General features: G+C 35.5%; 1 protein-coding gene across 7 annotated transcripts in view; it reads left to right on the forward strand.

Annotated features, from left to right (window-relative positions):
- Nucleotides 1-12,207, forward strand: part of PDS5A (PDS5 cohesin associated factor A) — a 65,324-nt gene that overhangs the window by 34,041 nt on the left and 19,076 nt on the right. For all 7 annotated transcript variants that reach the window (XM_015862387.3, XM_015862389.2, XM_085547241.1 and 4 more), the window contains exons 11-19: nucleotides 298-443; nucleotides 3,665-3,816; nucleotides 7,367-7,480; nucleotides 7,642-7,723; nucleotides 8,324-8,372; nucleotides 8,493-8,632; nucleotides 10,092-10,207; nucleotides 10,905-11,010; nucleotides 11,903-12,063. In XM_015862387.3, coding sequence (XP_015717873.1) covers nucleotides 298-443; nucleotides 3,665-3,816; nucleotides 7,367-7,480; nucleotides 7,642-7,723; nucleotides 8,324-8,372; nucleotides 8,493-8,632; nucleotides 10,092-10,207; nucleotides 10,905-11,010; nucleotides 11,903-12,063 — 1,066 coding nt within the window. The remainder of the gene's footprint in view (nucleotides 1-297; nucleotides 444-3,664; nucleotides 3,817-7,366; nucleotides 7,481-7,641; nucleotides 7,724-8,323; nucleotides 8,373-8,492; nucleotides 8,633-10,091; nucleotides 10,208-10,904; nucleotides 11,011-11,902; nucleotides 12,064-12,207) is intronic.

The raw sequence follows: 12,207 nt of genomic DNA on the forward strand, positions 1-12,207 counted from the left end.
AACCAAAAATATTGTTCTTTTTTGATACAAGCTAACCTTTAGCAACAGCCAATTCTTTATAAATTATCTTCTTTGCTTTTTAGAAATAAATCTTTATTTTATCTTTTTCTTTTCATTTCTTCCCCTTACTCATTTAAGTTTCAGTGCATTCTAAGCAGCTTTCTTTTGCATAATTGCCTGTTGCAAATAAGATTATTGTCATCATATGAATGAATATGTGCATTCAATTTGTAATTATTATTAAGTTGTGGTATATGTGCAAAAAGTCAAACTTCTCATTGTTTCTGATTGTAACAGAATATTTGAAGGTTAGGTCACATGACCCAGAGGAAGCTATTCGGCATGATGTTATTGTTACAATTATTACTGCGGGCAAGAGAGATCTTTCCTTAGTCAATGACCAGCTGCTTGGCTTCGTAAGGGAAAGAACACTAGACAAACGAGTAAGTGCTAATATTTTGTTTTCAAGAATGTCTTTGCCTTTAATGTTATTGATAAAAGTAAAAACAAGCATAAAAAACGCCACAGAAACAGAGAATCTTAAGGTTAACCATTAACTAGAATACCCTGGGGAAAATTTCATCTTAACAAAGATAGCCATATTATGGAAACACCAATCACACAATGTCAAGCAAATACAGTCATTGATTTATGATGAATACTGTAAGAACATAGGAGTTGCAACATAGATTTGGGCCAAAGGACTCTACAGCTCAGTATAATTCTCACAGTGGTCGGTTCTGGCTTACATCAATTTGTCTTGTAAGGTTTTCTTCAGTCTACTTGATCGTGTTCATCCCATCTTTCAATGGAACTGTATCCCTTGAATTCAGAAAGTTCTTCCTTTCACCTGTTTGTAGTTGTTGGTGTCCCTGGAGCTGTCATGTTTAATGCATGTGTGGGGGAAAAAGTAGTTCTTAAATTGTAGTTCTTGCATCATATGAAATAAAAATAATTTAAAAAAACCTATCCCACTTACAATTAACAAATACGTATACCTTATATTTGCTACTCCTCTGCTTTCCAAGATAAAGACTCGTGACTGACTTCCATACAGGTCATTTCATACCTCTGATCATTCTTGCCTGGTTGTTCTGCAGTCCTGGTGGAATCAAGGTACCCAGACTCAGCCTGGCATTCGAAATACGTACAATACTGTGTACATTCTTAGTGACAGAATTTTTTTCTTACTCCTTAGCATTGCTTGTCTTTTGCACTACCTCCGAGTACTGAGCTCTCAGCTTTGGAGAACTTTCATACTGACTTCAGTATCTTGCATTGTATTCTAGTGCTGTTCATGCAGTTAGTGCAGGTGGTGGGAAACCCTGATCGTAATCTGAATTTATTTTATGTTGTAATGGTTCAGTAGCATAGAATTTTTCTATAGTTACTTATCATAGCCTTAGATTTGACTGCTTCAGTTGTCCTTTATCAACCAATTTTATGTTTAATGTTCAGTATGTTTTCTAATTCTTTTCATTAAGTGACACAAATTCCCTCCTGATTCCATTTGTAGATTCCCTTCATTGTACCAGCCATTTGTTCCCACCTTTTAACTCCTATACTTTGGTTGGTAATTTCTGGGGGTCTCAAGGAGTTTTACTGCCATCCCTGTGGTCTGATATAATTAAGTTTTTGTTAGACGTAACTTCCCTTTATGTAAAGCATAATCATTAATTCTCCTAATTTCTTTTTTCTTTATTCTGCTGTCTGCACTTTATTGCTCTTACTGTTTTGTTTCAGTCTGTTTTCCCATTCAAAATCACATTTTCTGATATAGGGGCATTCTTTCTCTTGGAATCCTTTTGGGAAAAAATCATTTCACATTTGCCATATTCAATTTTTCCTGGACAATTGTTCAATCTGTTCAATGACAGATTGCTGTAATGGAATAGTTAGTATTTGATGCATCATTTCTAAATTCCTGTTGAAATCATGGTTAGGATACCATCTGGTCTTAATGATTTTGTTACTGCTTCCTAGTTAATCTGTTTTAAAACATCTTCTGATGACACTTAAATTAAGAATCCTTCTCAGACTATTCTCTTGGAATAAAATTGGGTTTCAGCCCTACAAAGGGATCTTGAGTGCTTCCTGTTTCTGGTGTCTTTGATGAACTTGTTTTAGTGTACGTGCTTACAATACCAGTTCTGAAACTGCCATGGTTTATCAAGGTTTTACATTCAACTTCACCAGGGCTTATATGTTTTCCTGTTTTCACTGTTTTGGATGTGGCTCAATAATGCTTTGGATTGTGGTATTTTAGTAATAGGCTTGACAGTACTATGTAGCAATGTCCATGTTTTTTTTGTTCCTGTTTGTTAGGTGGCATTATTTCTATATACCACACCATTCTAGATAACCCCTTTAATTCTTTTATAATGGCTTTCTGCTTTTTACATTCACATGTTTTGATGAGAATGTTGCTGTAATGGGTTTGGTGGAAAGGGATTTGTCATGTTTATACCTAATAAATCTGATTTTGGATATATTGTATTCACTATTATAAAGCAATGCTTTGTCCCTGCAGTATGACTTTACTCAGTGTTCTGGCATGATTCAGACCACTTCCTTTTTCGGCCATTAGACAATTATCCCCCTAAAAGTTACTTATGAGATCTAAAATGCTTAGGCTGACTACCACTTCTCACTGGCACTTCCAACTAGTCAGAGTAAGATGATTGTTTCCTCAGCATGAACCGACTCTTAGTTCTACCTCCTCATTTTCTGTATGTACTAAAAACCACTATGGCTGTTGTCAGCTGATATCTTTTTTGTTTTTTAATTTTGTTATAATTCTTAATTCTGTGATAGGAATAGATTAACTATTCCAAAAGGTAAGGTATTTTCATGATCAGTTTTGTAACTCAGCCTTGCAGTCTTTGGTGAGGGAGTTTTAATAGTTAACTGAGATTTTCCTTGTAGACTATTATGTGGGACGTACTATTCTCTGTTTCAATTAATGCTTCATCTGTTCTGAAATGGTTTCTTCTTGTTTCTTCGGCAAGTCAGTGTAAGAGGGCCTGTAGATCCTGTCAGAGTGTTTATTAATGGGACATTTCCCATTCACATGAATGGATGAAGTAGCAACAACCAAAAACTGGACACTGCAGACAGCTCTCTTTGTTTTTTTTCTCTCTCTTAATACTTACGGTGATTACCTCAAAGCTCTAGCAAAATGAAGCTCTCTCACTGTTGTGGAAAGTGGTCTCACAGTTGAAGCCATAGCAAGCTCAGCTAGGCCTAAAGTGCAGATTCCTAGACAAGTTTACTGTTTGATGAAAAAAAGCTGCCATCTCTGCTCAGTGCCCAACCCTGAATATATAAATCTTCCAAGCCCTGACTTAAGAGAGCACTCGTTCAGACATGCCTGTTAAGCTCTACTTATCTTTTAATACCAACAGACTCCTGTTTTTTCTTTGCTCAGTACATGGGAGCAACTGATTACTCTTTACAGATAATACCTTGCATAGAATAGAGAAGAAACAAATGGGTAATATGAAGTTTAATTTAGAAACTCTTTATTTTTCAGTGTTTGCAGAGCCTAAAAGAGAGCAGAATGTGGCCATTTTGTTTTTGGCACTTCTACATATTTATTGTATTTTGTATGCTTGATACCTACTTACCAAAACTACTTACCCCTCTCCTTCTCTTCCTTCTCAAGTGGCGAGTAAGAAAAGAAGCTATGATGGGTCTTGCCCAGCTATACAAGAAATACTGTCTTCATGCCGAGGCTGGAAAAGATGCTGCAGAGAAAGTGAGCTGGATAAAGGATAAACTTTTGCACATATATTATCAAAATAGCATTGATGACAAGTGAGTCAACCTAAGCCTTCCTAATTTCAATTGTACAGTGATAAGAGATGCTCTGAAAATGGAAATATGTGCTTATCGTGAAAAATCTGTTATATCACATTCTGTACACGTGGGTTTATGTATATTGAACTAGTAATTGCTAAGATATATTAAGACCTCCAGGATAGTTGCATTATCTCTTCATGTATCTATGTACTGATGGAACTATGTCTGCTACAATGGCAAACTGTCATTAACTAACCTCTGCATGGAAAAAAGCCATCAGATTTTGCTTTATGCTTTTATGTTTGTCTTTTATTTCTCAGAGGTTACATGTTAAAATAAACAGTCTGAGTACCGTATGTGGCACGTATGTACCACAGTGACATCTCCTTTTGTTAGACTACATAGAAATTAACCCTTTAGTCATAACAGAAACTGAAGAAATGTCACAGAGTGCTTCCGCCGTTGTCTAATTTTTCCTGTTTATCATTCAATCCCTTTAATTTTTGAAATATTGTTTTTGGCTTGGGAGAGAAGATATTTTGGCTCAGATTTTGGAAGATAGTTTTTCAGCTCTTACTTCTTTGTCTTTTCACAAGAAAAGCCAACCTGTGCAATCATGCAATGATGGAAATTGAACTTAGATTTCTAATGTAGCAGACCTGGAATCCAGCCATATCTTTATAGTGTTTTTTAGCATCTTGTGTGTACAGGCTACTACCAAAATATGTTGCATAATCGTAGTAACTTGCCCAAATGGGTAACATCTTTCTCCAATTGCCACCTATTACAGATAATTCTGTATCACAAAAGACTGCTGCAGTTGAAGCATCTTGCTTTTGTTTGTCTTCCTGATAGTAATTGTTTCTGTTACATATTTTATTAATTGTTTTCTTTAAAAAATAATAAATTGTATGCTGGGAGTCTGCTGAGGCAGAATTATCAAATAGTGGAATCAACTAGGAAATCTCTGTGTAGTTCATACAAAGCTAATTTTGTATTCGTGTTTGCATCAAATATGCTATAAATTACATGGAGAGATTTGTGTTTTTTTTCTAGCAAGTTCATAGCTCATTCAGCACACAGAGAATGAATCAAAGTTCTGTGGTGAATGTGTCAGCTATTTTTTTTTTAATTTTCCTGCTTATTGAAATAATAATAATAATAATAATAATAATCAAGTCAAGGAATTTTGAAGGACAACGACATCAAAGCTCTGTTTCTTTTTTGAGTGTGATTGTCTTCTAGAAGTCTTATTAATCCATATAAGGCAGTCTTTCGAGTGCAGTGACTGCATGCTGTTTGCTTTTTGGGTGTCCACACTGAAAAACGGGCAGCTTTGTTCTCAGTATTCTTCTAGTTTGGTCTGATACCCTGAATTTTAATTAAATTTTTGCTAATTTTTAAGGTTGGACAGTGAAATTCTTGCTCTCTCTCATTGGTTGATACCCTTATTGTGGAAGATAGGACAAGTGACAGTATTTTTAAGCTAAAGAAGGGAAGGGTTAGATTAGATGTTAGGAAGAAATTTTATACTCAGAGCATGATGAGGCACTGGTACAGGCTGCCTAGAGAAACTCTGAATACTCAGTGCTGGAGATGCTCAAGGCCAGGTGGGATGGGGCCCTGGACAGCCTTATCCAGTGGGTGGTAGTCCTGCCCGTGGCAGAGCATTCGATTTAGGTGGACTTTTAAAGTCCCTTCAAAACCAAGCTGTTATATGATTCTATGAAGTAAGTGTATTTCAGTGTTGTTATTGATAGAGTTCTAAAGGTAGTACTTTAGGCGCTAGAAGAACTGTAAAAATGTTATGATCTTAAAGGCTCAACCATTCCAGGCCTTTAAACACAAAAGTATAAGTCAAAATTGGCAACTTCTGGCCTGTATTCTTTCTGTAAGAAAGGAGGAGGATAAAAATATAATGTTGAACAGCTCTCTGTGCTTTGAAGTGATTTCCTTTATGCACATGGAATGACACCAGTTCTTTCAAAAGATAATGAGCAATACAATATCACATAGTATTTGGGCATGAGTTGGAACAAAAGAAATTCTTCTGTACATCCTTAATGCTAACGCCATCTAATATAACTATTGTTATGCTGTGCTCAAGACTGAGAACTTGTAGCTGTAAAGGTAGTTTATCGCCTCTATGTGCTAAGATTCTTAGTTCTACAACAAATACATAGGGAATGGTGCAACATAACCACTCCATAAACACTGTCCTGTTGCCAGCTCTTAACATGCTAGACAATGACTTTCTTCACAGGAGAAAAGTCAGTGTTCCATAGATACTATCTATTTGTAAATCTTTACCCTAACTGACACAGCCCAAGGAAGACAGAGTACAATGTTTACAATATTTACAGATACGTTTTCCAAAATAGATGTCAATATAGAGACATAGACCACAGCTCTACTCGGAGATTAGTGAAGTAGGTAGCTCTGATGCCTCCAGTCACCTGTTATATTAAACGGAGATTAAATGTCCCGAGATCCAAAAACCCTGTTTTTCAAGTAATGTAGTTGAAATCATCAATAGTGAAAATGTGCACCTAAAGGGAAAAAGCCAAGTTTTCTTTAATATTAATGGAACTCCATGTGATAACTGTATTCATAGTCATACTTTTATTCCTCTGCATTGACTTCATGTCCCTTTGAATTTTCTTTGCGTTGAAATAACTTATATTTAACCTGTTCTGCTTGTGTTCTTTGTACGAGGCACTCCTTGGGTACTTATCAGGAATCATAGTAAACAAAGCCTGTAAATTCAAAATATCTGCCTGTAAATATGGTGTTACGTAACTGAACGCTGTGCACAGCTCTCATGGCTAAGGATGAAATAAACATCTGAGTGTTCTTTCATTTTGGGTAGTGTTACTAGATGAACTCTACAGTCGTACAGTAGCTCGAGCTTTGTATTTTATTGAAAACTCTAGCTATGTCTACTTCTGTTTTTGTTAGGGTTTTGCTGTTGCTTTAAGAGAGATAATTGGATAAAGTTCTCGCTGGTTTGGTTTGCACTGAGTTTTCCCTATACTCCTTTTGTTGCATATGTTTTGCTGTTCTTTTTCTCTACCTTTTTCATTCCCGACTTTATTTTCTGTATTATATAATAATTTCAAATATTTAGTGTTTACCAAATACTGCTATTTTATCTTGCCCTTTCCCTCTATAGGATGCTTCAGATTTTTCCTTCCACTTAAATTTGTATATCCTCTCTTCCTTATACTGTCTGTATCTCTTTCACTTACGCATGAAAGCGAACTAAGATTCTTCCAACCTAGAGAAAAAGGAGAATCTGGATGCTGACAAAAAGTTTCATCCTCTTAAAGGTGGAATTTAACAGAAAAGCTCCTAAGAGGCAGTTCTTGTTAATCTTTCTATCAGCAATGGGAAGGGATCTGTACGGATGAAAAGAGGCCATTTGTCTTCTGTGGGGGAAAAATCTAGTTTCAGTTCTGTTTGTTTGTTTTTTTCTGTGTTTCTGGTTTTTTTTTTTCTTTCAGCTTGTCTAAAAGATATTACCAGTTTTGGAACTGTACAGATTTTCTCTGTTCTTTTCCTGCAGATTATTAGTTGAGAAGATCTTTGCTCAGTATCTTGTTCCACACAATTTGGAAACAGAAGAGCGAATGAAGTGCTTGTACTATTTGTATGCCAGCTTGGATCCAAATGCTGTCAAGTGAGTATAGTTCCAATTCAGCTAATACTTACTGTTTTTCATTTGATTCACTCAGTCAGGTGGTGTAGTTAGTAAACAAGATTATTTATTTAACATTACATCCAACATGTTCTTGTGACAAACAAATCATGTTTTTCTTTTCTGGTTTTGTGCTTTTTCAGAGCACTGAATGAGATGTGGAAGTGCCAGAACATGCTGAGGAGTCACGTACGCGAATTGCTAGACTTGCATAAGCAGCCCACAGTACGGTTTTTAAAAACTTAATACTTTATCAAATGGATTTGTTAGACTAATTTACCATTTTTCAATGCTATACTATTTGGTCACTTGACTTTTGATTTCAACATGTAGACAGAGTTCTGTTCTCATTAAGTTGCTTTCAGTAATTCTTGCCATGTGTATATGGCCTCCTTAAGTATTTTCAGAAGAAATTAAGTCAATTTTTCAAGTTTTTTGTTCATTTTTGATGGAATTCCTGATTCTCACTTTATAAATTACTTTGAGGTTTTCTAAGTGGAATATTTTGTAAATTTGTAATTGTTTATACTAGAATATTACTTTTAAAAGTATATCTTGAAACTAGCAGTGACTTTAAATGGAAGTGCATGGTTATTTTGGGGTTTTGTATGGGAGGTTACCCTTAGTGTTTTGGGTTTAATGTTGAGGGGTTTCCTTTGTTTGTTAGGAGTGGTGGTTGGGTTTTTTAGGTCTTTTTCCCATAGCACTTTTTTCCATTTGAACGTGCTGCTGCAATAGGACTGGCAGATGATCTTAAAGGTGTATTTTCATGAGGGAAACAGTACTGATGTTTTTTTGTTTGTTTCTGTTTGCTGTTGTCCCCAGTCAGAAGCAAACAGTGCTGCCATGTTTGGGAAGCTGATGACCATAGCAAGTAAGTATTAACAAGTTCTTTAAACTGCTGTTACAATGTTCTTGAAAATTAAATTTCTATGAATGTTGTTGTACTGCAGTAGCAAATTTATCTTATATTAAACTGTGTTTAATTATATAGAAAACCTTCCAGATCCTGGGAAAGCGCAAGATTTTGTGAAGAAATTCAATCAGGTTCTAGGTGATGATGAAAAGCTTCGGTCCCAGCTTGAACTGTTAATTAGCCCTACGTGTTCTTGTAAACAGGCAGATGTCTGTGTGGTAAGGAAACGGAAAAGTAAACTTTTTAATGTTTGTGCTTTAAACAGTTAAGACTTAACAGTCTATTTTGGTATCTTAAAATGATTTATATACGTTTCTCATTTTTATGAAATACCTTCTGGTTAACCTTTAGAGATTACTTATAATATAACCTTTGGCTATCATTTGCTTCCTAAAAAAACAACAAAACCACTGACTTTATTCCTTTATTCCTTCCTGGGGTTGTAAGGATCAAACGTTAAGTTTAAAAGACTAAATTTGGGTTTTTTTGTGTTTTATTTCAAGAGTCTTTTTTATGGTAAACTTATAAACTGTCTCCCAGCACTGACAAAACTTACATAAGTACCAGCACAACAACTATTGCACCATCTGCATATTATTCCTTCGTTTTTCTTCCTACAAAATTATCTTGAGATCAATCTTCGTGGTTTTTTTTCTCTCTCATGTATTTAATATCACTGCTGAGAATACACACATTAATATTGCATCAGGCTTTTCCAGAGATTTACAGTGCCAACAATTGCAGCAATTTGGTTGACAAAAATCTCGATAGAGAGCATCAGCAAACACTGGCTTCTTGGTTTTTGCCTAATGGCACTGTAATTGTCCGGGGAAGAGAACAGAATGGCCTTCAGAATTATGCTCTAACCACTAACGTACAGAATATAGCCCTTTCTAAAACAGTCAATCTTGCAATTTGGGAAAGCAGTGATGCAGTTTCAAACAGAAGACTTATTTTCTCTCCTAGAGATTCTTTATCAAAACGGTTAGGGCAAGTTCCCAGTCTGTGTAGGATCTACAGCTTCCAAACCTGAAGGAGAAGGAAGGTTGAGAAATTATTTATTTGAGACATTTTAAACTTGTGTTCAAAACAAAAATATTTTTGTATCCACCACCTCCTGCTGAGTTTGCAGCAGAATTGGGTGTTCTTGACACTTGGTGCATTCAGAGTGGGAAAAGCCTATTTTTTGATTCAAAGACATCCACAGGCGAGAACATGGAGTCTGAGCATCTATTGTAACCGAAGTGTAGTATCTGTCCACATCTGCAGCATTGTAGCTTTTATTATTGTTGCTTATGGAATCTGAAGCACGCAGCAAGGTTATCTACAGATTTATGAATTACTCTTGTTTACATTGATACTTAAATTCTGTCTGTTACACTTAGTGCTCCCTCGGTTCTGTTTTGAGTTTGGTCTGCAACTCTTTGAGAAACACCAAGGAACTGTTATTAGAAGTTTACATATATCTTGAGTTTTAATACTGTTGTAAAGCATGCCTACCTTCAGTGCAATGTGATAAAGATACAGGGATAACAACAGTCCTCCTTTAAATACATTTTACTGACTATTTACACAATTTCTGTAGCTGAAAGAACTAATTGTATTTAACTTACTCAACATGCTTAGGGAATCATTAAAATGAGTGTAATTATTTTTTGTGATGTAACATTCTTGTAGAGAGAGATAGCCCGGAAACTTGCAAATCCTAAGCAGCCAACAAATCCTTTTCTGGAAATGGTCAAATTTCTTTTGGAAAGAATTGCTCCTGTACATATTGACTCAGAAGCCATTAGGTGAGTTTGGAAGATCATACCGGCTCATGAATGGTTGTGAAGTTAATTTAAGTAACAAAAAGAGGTATTTTCTCCGGATTTAGGTTAGTCTGCCCTATCTGTAGATGATCATTTAATAATATAAATCTTACACAAATATCTTGCATTTCTCTTTTTGTAGGGTCTTGGTTTTGGGTTTTTTTGGAGGGCCGTGGGAGGATTTTTTTCTTCTTTGCAATACTGTATCTACAAATGATTATAAAATATAGCAGTTGTTCCCTGTGAAACTGCTATTTGTGGGGTGTGAAGTGAATATGATGATCATAGTTTTCACATAGTTAACCGCAACACAGTCTTCCATGTAACGGCTGAATTAATTAATTTTTATGGGATTGAGTAAGAGAATGTTTCTATTCCTTTTGAGACTTGTCTGGCAACCTAATTATATACTGAAACACATGCAACTCTATTGATCTGAATGTTGCCAGCATGCCTTTTTCCTAAGCAATTAAATTTTGCAGCAAACGAACTCAGAAGGAAAAGGAATAATGAAATAGTTTAATTTGAGAAAAGAATTATAACAAAAACAGAACAGAATACCGTTATCCCCTAAATTATTACCAAAACCAGGTAATTTTGCTGCTTAAACTTGACATTGTGTGTTTTCAAGTTCATTTGGGGTTTTTTTTAGTTTCTGTTTTTCTGTTTCTTATTTTAGTGCACTAGTAAAATTGATGAATAAATCAATAGAGGGGACAGCTGATGATGAAGAGGAGGGTGTAAGTCCTGATACTGCAATTCGTGCAGGACTTGAACTTCTCAAGGTAACTTAGATTAAATAATCTGCATTAAAGTAACTGTGGTTTGTAAAGGAAGGAATGGCAGTGGTGTGACTAAAGAATGGATGTTATTAATAGTATTTATTTAAATATTTATTCATTATGTGGGAGCTGTTATTTAGTGAACATCTGTAATGACTGAAAGGTTTTGATTACTAATGCTTGCTTGGGAAAATAATATCAAAAATAAAATGTTTTTGGAAAAATTATATTTATTATATTTTACAAAGGACACCCAGAATAGAAGTACGCTCCTTAAAGCAGGAATTGGTTTCTTCTTTGGGAAGTCAAAGAGGAATTTAAAGACAAAGTGCAAAGAAGAGAAAAGGGCAAGCTAGGAGAGAGGCACATCTTGGTGGCTTGTACTGTGCTGTAAGAAAAGCAAACAAGGAGGAGGGAAGGTAGTGATGAGTGAGAATTGCCTGAAGGGGACAGAAGGAAGGATTTGAAATATCTGGATAGCATCTGTGACAAATTTGGCAGTTTATTTTCAATGTGTTAAAAAGAGGGCAGTCCAATAGTAAAGAAGGGCATGGAGGGGGAGTTTAGATAATTGAGGTGGGACTTTTCTCAAGTGTGAATAATTTTGGATGAGTATTAATTTTAATAGATATTTTCTAAATTCAAATAATGTTTTATCCTATAAAACGTTTGGAGGAAAAGAGTCTCTGAAGAATGAAGTGTAGATGAATTTATTTGAAAATGTCTGAATAACTTTCTCCAAAAATGGAGTCGAGTGTGATAGTCCCATGTGAGCATGTAATAGCTATTTATGTTGATGGTAAGGCTCATAAACAGCTCTAAGTTTGTTTTTCTGATGATTCACTTACCTTGGAGAAATATACCTTTATACATTCTGTTTAATATGTACCTACAGGTTCTGTCCTTTACACATCCTACCTCGTTTCACTCTGCAGAGACGTATGAGTCTCTGCTGCAGTGCCTCAGGATGGAAGATGATAAGGTAGCTGAGGCAGCCATACAGATTTTCAGAAACACGGGTCACAAAATAGAAACAGACCTGCCACAGATAAGATCGTGAGTGCCTTTCTTTACGTGCTGTTTCTCATACCCTGACTTCTGGCTCTTGGTAGTTAAAATTCAGAATGCTGCCCCTAAAGTTACATTGTAGTCTTGTGAATATGAACAGCTTATCTTCCATCATTTTGTATTCTTTCACAA

The sequence above is a fragment of the Coturnix japonica genome, chromosome 4 (genome assembly GCF_054131305.1).
Source record: "Coturnix japonica strain WE chromosome 4, WE-NBRP24, whole genome shotgun sequence".
NCBI lineage: Eukaryota > Metazoa > Chordata > Aves > Galliformes > Phasianidae > Coturnix > Coturnix japonica.